Raw genomic sequence first — 16,524 nt, 5'->3', positions numbered from 1 at the left:
CTTGCCAAAAGTGCTATAAAAGTTGGCAAGACCACCATATATGAAAAAAAAAGTTTCTTCTGTCAAGCCCACATCTCCAACATTGGTCATTAAAGATAGAAACCAGTCAGGAGTATAATACCACCTGCTTAACACTTTTAAAGCATTTTCTTTTTTTTCTTTCTTTTTTTTTTTTTTAATAATCATATTTATTGTTTTCTAAACACAGTGTTTACAAACAACATCTCATGCTATAACCATGTATGTTAACACTTCACATTCAACTTTCCCAAATTTTCCCCCTTCCCCTACCTCCCCCCTCCCTCCCCCAGTTCAAGCATTTAAAATTTTGCTCCTAGCAACTGGTGTCCCAGTAGGGGGACCAAATTTTGCAGAATAGGTCTCCTGCCTCTGATGCCAGGTCCGTAATAAAAGCATTTTCTTTTATTAGAACACATATAGATGCTTTTTTCACCTCTTGGCATACCTTTTCCCATTCTGCTACACTCGATTCTTCCCCCCAGATCTCTCTCTCCCAGGTTAACACGCAAGACAGTTTCACAAAATCGTGCCCACTGAGAAACCTGTACAAATGAGTTATTGTCCCTCTCAACTTGCCCACAGATGCCCACAAGTTTTCTAGGTGTTCAATGTCATCAGGATCCCAGCGTAACCACCCCTGGCTGGAAATATGTTTAATCTGTAAATAGGCATAGAAATCTGCGGCTGTCAATCCATGGGAGTCCCGCAGTTTCTCAAAGGGGCGTAAATCACCCACATCTAAAAAAATCCAGAAATCCATCAAGGCCACTCCGGGCCCACACTGCAAAAATTGTGCCTTGGGAGCCAGCAGGAAAACCAGGCTCCTGGGTGATACGCACAAAAGACGAGGGAGCATGGGAGCTCCGAAGCTTATATTTCAGCCCTCCCCTCAAGGGCATCAAATGTGATATAAATGGATTACACGACAATTGTTTATACTCTCTCATAGAAAGTGTAGCCCATAGTGCCCTCTCTAATGTGTAACCCTGTATAAAAGTTTGGTCTAGCACTGTCATGGGTGATCCCACTCCCTTACTCCACTCTAATTGGGCTGCCTAGTAATACCAAATTAAATTGGGCATTCCCCTCCCCCCATGTTCTACAGACCCCTACATCACCTTCCTAGATAACCTCGCCTGTCGTCGTCGTCGTCCCCCCCCCCCCCATACAAAACTCGAAATCCCTGTATCAGCTACACCCTTGGGACCAATATAGGAAGAGACTGCAAAAAAAATAATAATCTGGGCAACAAATTCATTTTAATCGCTGATATATGGCCCCACCAGAACAGCCATCCGGCTTTCCACCTATTTAGGTCTTTCCGTAACTCTTGCATCAGAGGAGTGTAGTTTAGAGCATAAAGTTGTGACAAATCCCTGGGTATCTGTATGCCTAGATAGCGAAAGCTGGCTCAGGCTCTCCAAAAAGCGGACAGCCCTGTCTAGTGCACCGCTGAATAGGAAATAAGGGGGAATACGCCCCATGCTTTATAAAGACACTTTAGCCATCCTATAAATTTGGACCCAAAACAATGTGTGAGAGAACTTCGCACAAATAAACCCAATCTACCCTATCAAAGGCTTTTTCAGCATCGGTAGTTAACAAGGCTAGAGGATCCCCCAATCTTTGTGCTTTCCAGATAATATTTAATATTAGACTAATATTGTCTGCTACCTGGCATCCAGGCACAAATCCAGATTGATCTGCTTCAATAAGATAAGGGAGTACCCTCCCAAGGTGGTCTGCCATGACTGGCCAAGATCTTGACATCCGTATTGAGGAGGGAGATTGGTCTATACGATCCACAAACTGTGGGATCTCTCCCAGGTTTTTACAAAACTGATATCCCCACTTCTAGCATACTGGGAGGAAGAGCAAAGCCCAGGAAACATGCATTCCCCACTCTCCTCAACAAAAGAGCTAAGTCATAGGCATAGCTCTTGTAAAATTTAGCTGTATACCCATCCAGCCAGGGAGCTTTTTCACCCTTAAGCTCTCTCACTACCCACAAGATCTCATCTATTGTAATGGGAGCCTCCAACTCCTTCTTATCCCTTTCTGACAATTTTTCCAACAAAAGTCCCACTAAACAGTCTCAAATCCGGGGCACTGCTACATCTACACCTCTAGAGTATAAATCTGAATAAAATATTACAAACTGATCCCTAATCTCTTTGTCTGAATAGTATAGGACATCTCTAGATATCTTTATTTTCACAATGGTGCACCTGGACTGCTGCTTTCAGAGAAAACATGCCAGCATACTACTCGCCTTGTTGCTAAATTCAAAGAACCTTCTGTTGAACTAGGCTCCTGTTATATTCCATCTTTTCCAACTGAAGTTGCTAGAGCTCCGTTCTACAATCTAAAAGCCGAGATAAAACTGTTGGATCATCTCTCCTCTGATGCAATGTTTCAAGATGACCAAGTTTCATGCGGAGCTCTACTTCCTTAGCACTTCGCTGCCTCTTACAAATGGCCCCCCATTTTATTAGGTGGCCTCTTACTACTGTCTTAAGGGCATCCCATCACATACCATCTGATTAAATATCATTAATTTCCAGATAATTCTTTATAACCTCCCATACTTCCTGGCTTATCTTCTTGTCACCTAAAATAAACTCATTCAATGTCCAAAAGGTACGACGATTTTTATCACCTCCCAAGACCTGCAAGCAGATCCACACGGGGGCATGATCAGATGCATATATATTCTCTATCTCCGTGTCGCTCACCTGCCCCCTTAAAGAGCAACTACACCATAATGCATCTAATCTGGTATAGATCCGCTGTGCATGTGACATCACTTCCTTCCCTTGAAACATTCTTATGTCCAGCTCCAGTAGATGAACTGAATACAATAATCTTCAGAGTCCAATCTTCAAAATTGGGACTGTCCATTTTCAAAAGGTATAAATCCAAAAGTTCTGTCAACGTACTCCAAAGGTTATCTGCCAGCTGCTGCGGTTCCCACAAATGCTCAAAATGGATTAACTAGAACGCTCTCCATTCACCTCTCACTTTTTTCTTGTCATATGTATATACTAGTAAAAAAGGCCCGTTTCTGACACAAATGAAACGGGCGCTAGCAAGGTTATATTGATTAGTTGTTTTATGTTAACCAAATATTTAATATTAAAGTATTGTAATGAGATGGAGTAATAGTGAAGGGTGTATCCACACCCCCTATACCAGCCATGGCGCATATAAACAGACATTATTGAAAATATTATAGTACTATAGGAGAAAAAAATAATGTGTTTTTTTTTCATGATAAATCTCTGTAAGCTCTTACAGCTCCAGTATACCAAGTGCAAAATAAGACAGCCAATGTAAATTCTCAAATTGGACATATTACAAACACTAAAATGAAAATAAAATGATTTTTTTCTACCTTTGTTGTCTGGTGACTGTTTTTCTTTGCATATTGGTCCCAGTCTGTGATTCTGCTTTCCTTTGTTTTCGCTTAACTCTTCTGTGCCATTTGTCATTTTTGTCTCGTTTTTCTTTGCTTTCTTCAATATTTTTCAGGCTCTCTCTCTGCCCAGATTTAATTCATTCTTACTATCCATTCTTTAATTTCCTTCATCTACCTGTGGCTTTTCATCTTTTCCTCACCCTTGTTCTCCCCATGCCCCTTCCTCTTATTCTCCAGTCTTTCTCTATTCCCCTTTTCCTTACAGCAGCTCTGCTTTCTCTCTCCATCCTTCCAGTGTCTCCCCTATTTCTTTCTGCATTCTTCCATCCAGCGTCTTCCCTCTTTCTCTCCCCATCCTTCCGTTTTCCCTCTCTCTCTCTCCCCATCCTTGCATCTGTTTTTCCCCCTCCTTCCATCTGTTTTCCTTCTCTCTCCCCATCCTTCCATGTTTTTCTCCTCTCTCCCCATCCTTCCATCTGTTTTTCCCCTCTCTCCCCAATCCTTCCATCTGTTTTTCCCCTCTCTCCCCAATCCTTCCATCTGTTTTTCCCTCTCTCTCCCCATCCTTCCCTCTGTTGGTTTCCCTCTCTCTCCCCAATCCTTCCCTCTGTTGGTTTCCCTCTCTCCCCAATCCTTCCCTCTGTTGGTTTCCCCTCTTTCTCCCCAATCCTTCCCTCTGTTGGTTTCCCTCTCTCCCCAATCTTTCCCTCTGTTGGTTTCCCTCTCTCCCCAATCTTTCCCTCTGTTGGTTTCCCTCTTTCTCTCTCTCCCCAATCCTTCCCTCTGTTGGTTTCCCTCTTTCTCTCTCTCCCCAATCCTTCCCTCTGTTGTTTTCCCTCTCTCCCCAATCCTTCCCTCTGTTGGTTTCCCTCTTTCCCTCTCTCCCCAATCCTTCCCTCTGTTGGTTTCCCTCTTTCTCTCCCCAATCCTCCCCCCTACCGCGACACTCCGGGCGAGTCCTGCACTTAGTTTTTTTTTTTAAGACTCAGAACGTGCGAACGATGCAGCCGGCAGCGATTGAAAGAGGCTGTCTGGGCTGGCGTCGGAGCTTCCCTCACCCTGTGCGAGTCCCGCCTTCGTTGTTACAACTTCCTGTTTCGCGGGACTCGCAGAGGGTGAGGGAAGCTCCGACGCAGACGCCAGCCCAGACAGCCTCTTTCAATCGCTGCCGGCTGCATCGTTCGCGCGTTGTGAGTGTTAAAAAAAAAAAACTAAGTGCAGGACTCGGCCGGAGTGTTGGGGGGGGGGGGCGCGGGGCGGGCAAAAAAAGGTGGCGATGCATTGGGGGGGGGGGGGGGTTTTGTTTAGTGTTTGTATCGGAAGGGGGGGGTGCTGGGTTGCATGAATTCCTAGGCAGGGGGAGGAGTAGGGAAACACGCGTCGCGTGTTTCCCTACTCCTCCCCCTTTCCTTGTTTTTTTGTGGAGCAGCTGTGCTGGCGACATCATCCTTGGCTTCACCCAACTCAGCCAATCAGACGTGCCACACGGTCTGTGAGTGTCATTGCTCCGCCCACGAGGTCATCACGTTTGACGTGTGGGCGGGGCAGACAGTCATGGATGAAAAATTGATCTCTGGCACCTCACATTTAGAACGTTGGAAAAGTGAGGCTTCAGAACGTTGGTGGTGCGTTTTATATTGAGAGATATTAAACATTGCTTATAGGCAGGTTTAGTCAGTGGCGTAGCTAGGGTAGTTGACACCCGGGGCAGGTCATTTTTTAACACCCCCCCCCCCCCCCCCCCAAAAATCCAGTACTAGGCATACCGAGAATACAAAACACTCAGGATCTCTAGAACAATTTTACCATAAGCAGTCATTTTTACGAGTCACATAAGGAAAAGGAAAGCATCTTAAACACTACAGTGAGCACTAGAACATCAATTCGCCTATTGTAAAGCGTAACCAGACAGAATAGTACAGATTGTCGATCCTGCACAGTCAATGCCAACTGAAAGCCGTGTCTTTTTCACAAACACAGATAAACCCTAAACCACTATAGAATAAGTAATCAAACTTTCTATTTAGACAAAAATTAAACTGAACCCCCAAGAGGCCAGACTGAGCATACAATGCAACACCACAGAAACAGAAAATAAAATACCACCACTTTATTGGACTAATACATTTAGCTTTCAGAGACCAAAACCTCCTTCCTCAGATCAGATCAGTACAGTATAGTGATTTTACAATATCCTATCCTGGCCTGAGGAAGGGGGTTTTGTTCTCCGAAAGTTAGTCAAAATATATTAAAATTAGTCCAATAAAGATTACCTTATTTCCATGTTCTATTTATTAACACAGCTACAATACTACTTTATCCTAAAGCAAAAAAATAAAAATATATATTTTACTTGCAGTTTGTTGTCTCTGGTTTCTGCTTTCCTCATCTTCTTTTCACTGTCTTCCTTCCATCCAGCATCTGCCTTCTCTCTCTCTCCCTGCCATCCAGTGTCTGTCCTCTCTCTCCTGTCCCCACCATCCAAAGTCTGCCCTCTCTCCCTGCCCCTTCCATCTAGGATCTGCCCTCTCTCCATGTGCATCTCCTTCGTCTTTCCTTCCTTCCATCCTTGTCCAACATTTCTCCTCTCTTCTATCCATGTGCATTTCCTTTCTGACTTTCCTCCCCTCCATCTATGTCCAGGAACTCTCCATTCTCTCCTGCCGTCTCCTCTATCCACCCATATCCTTCAAATTTCCTCTCTCCCCTGCCCCCATTCATTCATCCATGTCCAGCAATTCTCCTCTCCTCTGCCCTCTCCTCCATCCATCCATATCCAGCAAATTTCATCTCTCCTCTGCTCCCTCCATCCATCCGCCAGCAATTCTCCTCTCTCCCCTGCCCTCCCCTCCAGTGATCTCCTCTCTCCCCATGCCCTCCCCTCCCATCCACGTCCAGTGATTCTCCCTGCCCTCCCTCAGCTCCCCCACAGGCCTCCTCTCCGTTCCTTCCTGCCCTCCATCCATCCACCCACCCACGTCCAGCAATTCTCCTCCCCTACCCTCCCCTCCAGCGAACTCTTCTCTCACCCATGTCCAGCAATCTGTTCTCTCCCCCTGCTCTCCCCTCCCATTCATGTCCAGCATTCTCCTCTCTCCCCTGCCCTCTCTGTTCCTTCCTTCCCGCCCACGGCAGCCCCCCTCCTCTCTGCCCCCCCCCCCGTATCATAACCTTTTACTTCCCATGGTGGCAGGGGCGTCAGTTCCGTTATGAAAAAGGCACTGCAGGCTCCCCTCCGGCTTCAGCTTTTCCCTTCGCTCTTCACACAGTGAGTGTCCCGCCTTTGCGGAAACGAGTCATCGCGAAGGCGGGACACTCACTGTGTGAAGAGCGAAGGGAGAAGCTGAAGCCGGAGGGGAGCCTGCAGCCTTCTTCGTAAGTAACTGACGTCGCTGCCACTACGGGAAGTAAAAGGTTATGATACGGAGGGGGGGGCGGAGATGAGGAGGGGGCTGCCGAGGGCGGGAAGGAAGGAGGAGGAGGGTTCTACGAGGCGTCCATGGGGGGGCGGATTTTGGGTGCAGGGGGGTGCCTGGGAGCAGCGGAGGAACCCCCCTTGTGCTGACACCCGGGGCGGACCGCCCCCTCTGCCCTCCCCTTGCTACGCCACTGGGTTTAGTCCTGAGTCTTTAAATAGGATAAGACTACAGATCATTTGTAGTTCTCTTATTTGTTCTTCTTGAGCACATGTCCCTGTTCCCTGTTCTTATGGGACTTTCCTATTGGCTGGCCCTTGACTGTGTATGCTAGGTAGGTGGCTAGCCTGCTTCTCTCTTCAGTAGAGTTAAGAGGTCTGCATGCATGCAAGCTCAGAACTGTAAACGGACTTTGCTGTACCTTGTTGCATACTCCCCCTTCAAGCTACGGTAAAATAACCAAGTTTTTACCAGTTTAAAGTATTCACAACATCTACTCTCTCAGCTTGATGCTGAGACCTTCCAGCTCCCCTTGTATACAAGGTGAGCTGGTAGAGAACAGACTCCCTGTTCTGCAAGGCAGAGACTCTTGCCCAGCACATCTAACTGTAAATCATTTTGTTTGAATTTGCATTAAAGGAGATTTTGGTTCAAGAGCTCCGAGTCTTCACAGTGATGTTCTATACTCTGGTTAACTGCCTGCTAATCCGTGAGTAGAGAAAGCTCACCAGGAGACAGAGCAGAACACTTGACACAGAACTGCATTTCACTGTAGCGTCATCAGGAGGAAGAGTACACTAGAAGACAAACACAGCATGTAGAAAATCTAAAACCCATCAATCCTAACAAACTCTAAAAATTTCACTCATATAAGCAATAAATGCACTTAAAAATCATAGAACGGCAGAGCTAGATCCTCCACAGAACGGCTGACCGATCAAAATGGAAGAAAGTATGCACCTACATTCAAATTCAAATAGTATCTTCTCATTTTATTTTTATATGAGTGCAGCTTCATTCATGGATTGTGGTTACAAACTCCCATACTATATTGAAATCCATGAAGACAAGGCTGGCAGTGGATATGTAAGCAATTGAACTCGGTCTACTATGTTGCTCCCCTTGTAGAGGAATCAAGATTTGGACCCCGATTTCTCAAAACTGTATCTGAAGCAGTGGACTCGTAAGGCATTGCTTTATATTCGAGACTTTGTGACTAAGGAAGGCACAATTCAAACTTTTGAAGAGCTCCAATAGGGGGGCTATTTGCACTCAACGGACTGGTTTTCGGCATAACGAAGTTAAGCATTATACATCAATATTGGATGCATCCTCAATCAGCAAGGATGCAGTGGATGCATTAAGTGGAAACTTTAATGCCTACTCATACAAAGAAGATTCGTTTGTCCTTTTACCAATTCAGCTTGTGGCGCCTTGCCCCTAAGTCGGGCTATGAGTAGCTGACCTCTGTGTGGCATTACTGCTGGAGGAGCAGGTTACAGGCGATGGCTTGCAATTGTTGATGAAACATCTTAAACGGCCTGACCCAGTCTGCAAGGCTACAGGCACAGCAGTTCAAATTTCTTTTGAGACTTTACTTTTCTCCACAGCTTGCCTATCTGCCTAAAATAGTTGCCAGCCCTAAGTGTGAGGATACTCTTACATCTTTGGTACATATGCTTTGGACCTGTGGGCAAGTTCGCTCCTTTTGGGGGAGTATTCTGAACTAATTCTATCCTATTATTGGTAGGTCCTTGAAGTTGGCCCCCAAAAAATTTTAAGTCAGGGGTAACCAGCAATATCACAAATTATAGAACCCAGCGCCCAAAAGACTCTCCACAGCATAAGAGAAATTTGAGCAGGTTTCAAGTATTATGTTATTTAAGGACCACAGTGGCAACTCGTTTCACAAGAGCCAGTATACCTTTGGCTCGCCTGCCTCCTCAGCGGTCCATAACAACTTTTACTGAAACATCAATTTAGTGCAAATGTAGAAACTTTTTTCAAAACTTTTAATTAAATATAAAGCAACTTAGCTTTTCATTTTCCAGTTGCGGGACCACTAGCTGACATGCAACATGTTTCACATCTAGCTGCATCAGGGTTCAGTCCTTTGTCAACATCACAAACGGGGAACCCTTTATTTATGCTCGAAAGCCAACTGTGAAACAAGTCAGGTAATATATGCTCAATGGAATATTGGACAAACAAAGCAAATGACTAACAACGTATTGCAAGCCATTTAATATTAGAGTTAAAAGGATATAGGCTCCCTTGGTAGATCATTAGGTACATGCTGGTAATCATGTACAGGATTTGTGGTGTGTGGTTCTATTACAAGTTTCTCTCCCTTGGGGGAGGGGGTAATGTTTCTGCTACATTAGAGAATAAGGAGCAGCAACTAATCTATCAATGCAGAACAATGCATTCATTAGGTTTGAATCGAGAGATAGTTGAAATTGTACAGCTGATTTTAATTAAGTAATGAAGAGGATATTTAAAGTGCCTGTTTGAATTTGAACACAGGCGCATAATTTAATTCATCAGCTGCTCTGTGGAGGGTTTTTTTTAACCCTCTTCTGCCGTTCTATGATTGTAAGTGTATTTGTTGCTTATATGAGTGAGAATTTATGTTAGAATTGATGGGTTTTAGATTTCCTGCATGCTGTGTCTAGTGGACTCTCATTCCTGATGATGCTATGGCAAAATGCAGTTCTGTGTCGAGTGAGAGGTGAATGGAAATATACTACTCAATCCATTTTGAGCATTTGTGGGAACTGCAGATGCTCTTTGATAACCTTTTGAGCATGTCAAAAGAACTTTTGGATTTATATCTTTTGATAATGGATAATGTTCCGGTTTTGATGTTATGAGGAATCTATAGTGATGCCCATGAGGAAATTAATTTTGAAGACTGGACTCTAAATATTATTGTACCATTCAATTCATCTATTGGAACTGGACATAAATGAGAATGTTTCAGGGACATATTGTCATGGATATATATCTATTTACCATTATTTACATATATTTTTAGATTTGCAACTTATATATATATATAATACAGTTATTGCATTTATATTAAGTTAAAGATAATACATCTTTAGTATATTTTTATCTAAAGACTTTTTTGTAAATTGTATTACCCTGATTTATTGAATCACTTGGTGCAATTTAAGCAACGTGCCATGATAAAAACCATTGAAGGAGTTCCTTTAATTGTAATTCACTGTCAGATACCTAGTATGTGAGCAATTTCCTTTTGAGTGATCCTCCAATTGTCCTTTAAGAGTTCATCAACCTTTCTCATTTGAAACTTGTTTATTGCAGTCAAGAGTCAGCCACTTTGCTTTTTTAATCACACAAATCAGGCCTTCACGATCCAGGTTTTACTTTTTTTGGCCTAGCAACGCACAGTACTCACGTCAACACAGCCATCACCATAAACAACTTCCATGTGAAGTTGAATTTCAATAGTAGAGACTCCTTCAACAGCCAAAAATTCTATCATGACACTGTTTAAATCGCACTGACGAATGTTCACTGCATGCTTCCATTTCACAAGCAATAACAAAACAGCCTCTTCACACACCAACTGAGGTGAAGGAAAAGATTTCAAAGAACAAGTGCTCTCATCTGTTGATGAATTAGGGAGGTGGAGGCATTACTTTTCATTTAACCCTCATTACCAAAATCATTTTTTTTAATTGTTCCAAAAATAATTGTAACTTGATAACCGACAATTAAATGCACATCTAATGTCTCTGCCTGATGGAAGTCTGTCGCTTCACTGTCGGGTTTTATCAGGAGCATAACTTTATATTTTTTCATGCTTCTAAAAGGAAGAACAAAAAATATTCCATCTTCAGTGCAAATACTATTACTGTACTATAAATTACATAACCACTCACATTGCTCTTGGCCACTCAAGCTTTCAACTTAAAAAAAAAAAAAACACACACACACAACTTCTTTTGTGACCAAAACAATTTTACATGATTGGTTGAACCTAAAGGTCAGCATCTACAAAAGAACATTCAAGTATATATATACTAAGCGGTTTACAGTTTCATTTTACAGGTACTGGGTGGGTCTGTCCCTAGTGGGCTCACAGTCTAAGTAGTACATTGTACTACTGTTGTACCTGGGGCAATAGAGGGTTAAGTGACTTACCCAGGGTCACATGGAGCTGCAGAGGTAGTTGAACCTGGTTCCCCAGGATCTCAACCCACTGCTGACCATCAGGCAGCAGCAAAAATCAAACCCAGTTCCCCAGGTCCACAACCCACTACACTAACCATAGGCCACTCCTCTACTCACATGGTTGACATTCTTTAGAAACGTTGAATGCTCAAGAGAAATGTAAGTGATTATGTGATTTGTATTAACAATATTTACACAGAAGATGGAATATTGATTTATACCTTTTTATTCAGAAATGCTAAGTATAAAGTTATGCTCCTGATGAAGCTTGACACCAAAACAGCAAGCATCTGTAAGGCAAACACATTGGATAAATTTCAGTTTTCAAAAAAAGTCAATTAAGTGCACAACTAAACTTCAATTCTTTCTGGAATGAGTTTAAAAATGCGATACATTTTTTAAAATATATTTTATAGGTATAAAGATGACTGAAATGAGAGCCCAGATGTGAATTATTTAATTTAATGGAATGCTACTGAGAGTTTCTTTTTACCTCCACATGAGAACAGATTAGCTTTAATATATATATATATTGTCGCCAGTTATATCTGGTTGTGTTGTTGGCAACAAAAACAAATAATTTAAAACACTACTACCACACGTCATCAGTACATAGTTCTTTTCATACCATCCTTTTTTCGGTACAGCTGCACAGGATCATTTATTGAAAGCTGATTGTGCTTTTGCCACCTAGCTATCAGTTCCTCTATGAATTGTTGCTTCTTGGATTCGGTTCCTTGGATTAGGTCATTAATGTATTCTTCAACCTCTTCCTCATTTTCAATTGACAAAATATACCTGACAAAAATAAAAGCAGTAGCACTTAGTAAAACATAAATGTCCGGAAAGGTCAGAGAACAGACCAACAAAAGATTTCTAAAGAACCAGTTTAAATATTACTCCTCAACTAACTTTGAGAGCAGGATCAGTGGCCTTATCCTATATAATTAAAAGCACCGCCAACGTTCTGAAGCTGAGAAAGTGAAGCATTTGTGCTCTTGCTGTATCCATCTCCTGAAATTACGTCACGTACTTCCGTCTTCGTAATGACCAATCACTGGAAGGGAACGCTACAGAGTTGCCAGGCAACGGAACGCGACGTCACACGCATGAGGGTGGTGTCGTCGTCCCTCCCTTCCTCCCAGTTGCAGGCCCCCTACCTCCAAATTTTAAAAGTCAACTTCACTTACAAAGTCGGGTTTACGGCAGCCGATAGCAGCAGTGGTAACAGGCGTGCAGGCTCGACCCTTCTCTCTCAGCTCTGGTCCCGCCCTCATAAGGGAGCGGAGCTGAGAGAGAGAAGGGTCGAGCCTGCACGCCTGTTACCACTGCTGCTGTTGGCCGCCATAAACCCGACTTGGTAAGTGAAGATGACTTAAAATTTGGAGGTAGGGGGCCTGGAACTGGAAGGGAGGGAAGGACGACGACACCCTCATGTGTGTGACGTCACATTACGAGGGGTGGGAGGGAATCTTGAAACTCGGAGGGAGAGGACGACCCTGGAGCTCGGAGGGACACTGGAACTGGGAGGGAGGGGGAGCCATGGCACACACACACACTCTCTCTCACAGACACACTCGCACCCAGTCTCACTCTCTCTCACACACACACTCTCTCTCAAACATACACACTCCGAGGAAAACCTTGCTAGGGCCCGTTTCATTGGTTTCAGGAACGGGCCTTTTTTCCTAGTAGTTATAATACCTTAGCAGTTCTTAAGTCAGTTTGACATATTTAAACTGGGTTAAGGATAGCATATGAGCTTGATATTTTTATTTCCAAATTACACATTTTGCACATCCTGGAAAAGCAAATCCATGCACTCAGATTTCAGATCAAGAACGGCTATTCGTAAAACCCAGTCGAGAAGATGTTAGAGAAACCACAACAAACACCCAAATCCTGTTCCAGTTTTCTTCCAGCCCTATTTAAAAACAAAAAAAGATTTGGAAATTACGTAATTCCCTTTCGTTGATGCTCTGCTATAAAAATCCAAAATAAGTCACGTGAAATAAAAATATAGCAAATACATGAAAACTACCATATCAGAACTGCCGCTCATCTCGTGGAATCACCTCAAACTGCAATTAAGAAAATCAAATTCAAAAATGCACAAAAACAAATTACATTTTATAAGTTACCGGACTGCCTTACTCCTATCAGAAATATTACACAACATTTTTTTTACTATGAGCTTCGTTGTATTCTCTATTAAAATTTAAAACAAAAAAAAAACCACAGCCTTCCACAAAAAAATAACCCAGCCTCTCCACTACCGCGACCCCCTCCTGCTCCCAGCAATAGTAAAACACATATGGATGGAACTAGGCCAGAATAATGGACTCACTGCACTATATCCTCGCTGACATCCAGACCGAAGCTGCTCAGTAGCCGCAACCTACACCAAGACACCAGCGGCTCGTCCATTTCTCACCGGAGCCGGAGCTGCGCTAGAAACGCTACAGCCGTTTCCTTTTCCTACCACTGATGATTCCGCTATAATTACCCACCCGGAAGCGTTTCACAAAAAGCGTATAGCCAGGGTCCGTGCTTTTATGCTTCCTCTCCGGAAACCAGGCTCCCTGAACAGGAGTTCCACCTCTACTAGGGTTTACACATGTCCTATCTGTACCCGAAAGTCTATTTAGGTTAGTACGTGACAATGTAAGATGCCTTCCTCTGCTCCTTGCCAAAGATTTCTTTTTCTGCCAACAAAGCAACACACCCAGCAGAGTTTGTTTTTATTACCACCTCCTTCCTAGGGTTGTCAACTTTTTGCCAAAGAAAAACAAGACACCTGCTCCACTCCATGCTCTGTCCATTGGAACCAGCTCTGTGGGTGCTTTAGCACCCCCAATATTGAACAAATTCTTTGACTGTGTCCAGGCATATGTAATTTCCTTTGGGTGTAGCATCCCTAATCATTTTGAAAAGTTGGCTCCTCCTCCCTTGTCCCACCCTCATGCTATGCCCCAAGTCCCTTGCCACACCTACTGTTGTACCTTTTTCCCACCCATCTCCAACCAACAGGCCACAATAGAGTTGCCATCTAAAAAAAAAATTGACACATATACATACATTCTATTATTATTTCACAAACTTAACAGAAACAGAGCTCCAGTATTCCAGTATTGTAGAAACCCTGTCATAATAAAATAGTACTAATGACCAGGGCAGAGGAGTAGCATAATGGTTAGAGCAGCAGACTGGGAATCAGAGTGCCCAAGTTTATAATCCCACCATAGCTCCTTCTGGCCTTGGGCAAGCCACTTAACCCTCCATTGCCTTGGAATGGCCAGGGGGTGACACTGGCAATCTCACCCCATTCAGGGTCTACCATCAACAATCACACTTGCAGTGGCCCTTTAAGTATTTCACAGCTTGCTCCCATGTGGGCAGGAGAGACTTGAAAGAGAGAATGTCCATGACTCAAATAGTAACAATTCTACATATAAAGAGGCAGAACCCTAGAATACCAATGTACTTCTTACTGAAAATACAGAACAAGTCAGACTGCTACAGATCCCTACAAACCAAAAAAACATAAACACTAGCAGAATACACCTTGGTTGCATGCACAAAACACACAGACAGGCCTTCAACAAATATTACACAAGAGACCATAAATCAGTAATAGAGATATGAAAACAAGACTGAACTAGAAACCTCAAAAAGTAAGGTGTTGCATGTACAGCAATACTAGAGAAACAGAAACTGACATGTAAGATATCAGAGAAGTATTGAAACAGGTGGGAAATCAGGAGACGAAAGGCAAATTTTGGTTCCAAACAAGGCAACTTTATTGCTAGCAAGTGAACAGCACCGAGTAGCCTCGGGACACTGTGTGTCATAAATCATCTGACACTTACATTTATACTTCCCTACTGGGCCTGCGCATTTGGCCCCTTACACGTCACCACTATCATGCGCAGTAAACATTTGTAGTTCTTACAGTACAAAATTGTAGTCCCAGTACGTACACACGTCATAACACTGAAATGATACTGGCAAGAAAAACGAAACTCAGCAGCTTATTCTGTACACACACAATGCTCCTTTCTAGCACAGGAGATAAGGTGCGGCTCAGGAATGCAGGGGGGTGTCAGCACCCTCCAAGGTCGCCTATTCAGATGGCGTTGCTACGTGCAAGCTGGTCTTGTATAGGCCTTGCAAACTACTGTTACAAGCTATATATATCTAATAGCCCTGCATTCTGTCTGTACATTAGTAAACAGCAAACTTGTCTTGTTAGTAAACAGTAAAACTGGATAAGGCACAAATGTCCAGTGCAGTAATAAGGTGTGGCCAAATAGCCAAAAGCAGAGGTAGAGTGCATAAGTAAAAGTCCATCAGTAGGCCCAAAACATGAGGTTGTCCTGTTGCTCAGTAGTATTCAGGTAGTACCGGCGTTCCACTCCTTCATTCCCCCCTTTTGATACTTGAACATCCATTCTGGTGGAGAGTATCACCTCCATGAACCCTAAAAAGGAAAGAAAGGACAAGGATAGTTAGCGAGGGAGGCAACAAGCGAGCCCTAAGCCCTTGCGCAGCCGTTGGTTGCTTCGCCGGGGTTGAGACGGAGGGCCCCTAGTGGAATCCCCCCCCCTTTGTAGCCGGTCTTTTGCTGGCACAAGGGTGATGGCCCATTGAGTGACTCAAGGGGTTCAAAGTGCACATCAGCCACAAGGTGCTTCATCGTCAGCTTCATCAGACTGGGGAATGGGGGAGTACATCTGGAGAGCCATAAGTTGGGCAGCAGCACGGCGGTCAGCGATGCTTTCCATGGTGGAGCGGAGACACCTGAAAACTAAGGGGAGAGACAAAGGTATTATTAGGCAAGACAGCAAGAACAGGCCACCCATGACGAGGAGGCCTTGCAGGCTCCCGGAGGTTGGGAGCCAGCTGGTGAGGGAGGAAGTCCAATCCCACGCACTGTTCCAGGTCTGGACGGGGACGTGGGCTAGTTTGACCATCCGGTCAGTTATCTCCCTGATGACATGGCTCTGGTCATCAATCTGTAAGCAGCAATTACTGAGGTTAAACTTGCCACACACCCCGCCCTCCTGGGCTAAGAGGTAGTCAAGAGCCAAGCGATTTTGGTAGACGGCGGTAATGAGCTTAGTGTTCTGTCGAGCTAGGATATTGAGGGCCAGGGCAGAATCGTTAGTGAGGATTTCGAGTACGGCCTGTAGGCGAATAATGCGATTCAGCATGTAGATAGGGGTGCGGTACCCGTATGTACCATCTTCAGCCCATGTGGCCGGTCCATAGTAGTGAATGATACGTTCAGGCGGCCACTCGTTGTCCTTCCAGTCTCCAATCTGGACTTTGGGCTTGATGATTGGGAAAGACCGTTTTCGTCGGGTAGGGTTATCAGGCCCCTTTTCCACGTATAGGGGGATACCCAAAGTTTCGCCGACTTGTATGGGCAGAAGGAAAAAACTAGGTCGGACCGTGCCCAAGAGG

At 44.0% G+C, this 16,524-nt stretch overlaps 1 protein-coding gene across 2 annotated transcripts in view; it reads right to left on the bottom strand.

Annotated features, from left to right (window-relative positions):
- The window catches only part of TRIP4 (thyroid hormone receptor interactor 4), a 269,161-nt gene extending 255,582 nt beyond the window's left edge, over nt 1-13,579 (bottom strand). For both annotated transcript variants that reach the window (XM_030188088.1, XM_030188095.1), the window contains exons 1-2: nt 13,406-13,579; nt 11,687-11,856 (exon numbers count right to left, since the gene is read on the bottom strand). In XM_030188088.1, coding sequence (XP_030043948.1) covers nt 11,687-11,856; nt 13,406-13,485 — 250 coding nt within the window. In that variant the 5' untranslated portion in view covers nt 13,486-13,579. The remainder of the gene's footprint in view (nt 1-11,686; nt 11,857-13,405) is intronic.
- Between the last annotated feature and the right edge of the window lie 2,945 nt (nt 13,580-16,524).

Source organism: Microcaecilia unicolor, chromosome 1 (genome assembly GCF_901765095.1).
Source record: "Microcaecilia unicolor chromosome 1, aMicUni1.1, whole genome shotgun sequence".
Taxonomy (NCBI): Eukaryota; Metazoa; Chordata; class Amphibia; order Gymnophiona; family Siphonopidae; genus Microcaecilia; species Microcaecilia unicolor.
This window is presented reverse-complemented; position numbering and strand designations above follow the sequence as displayed.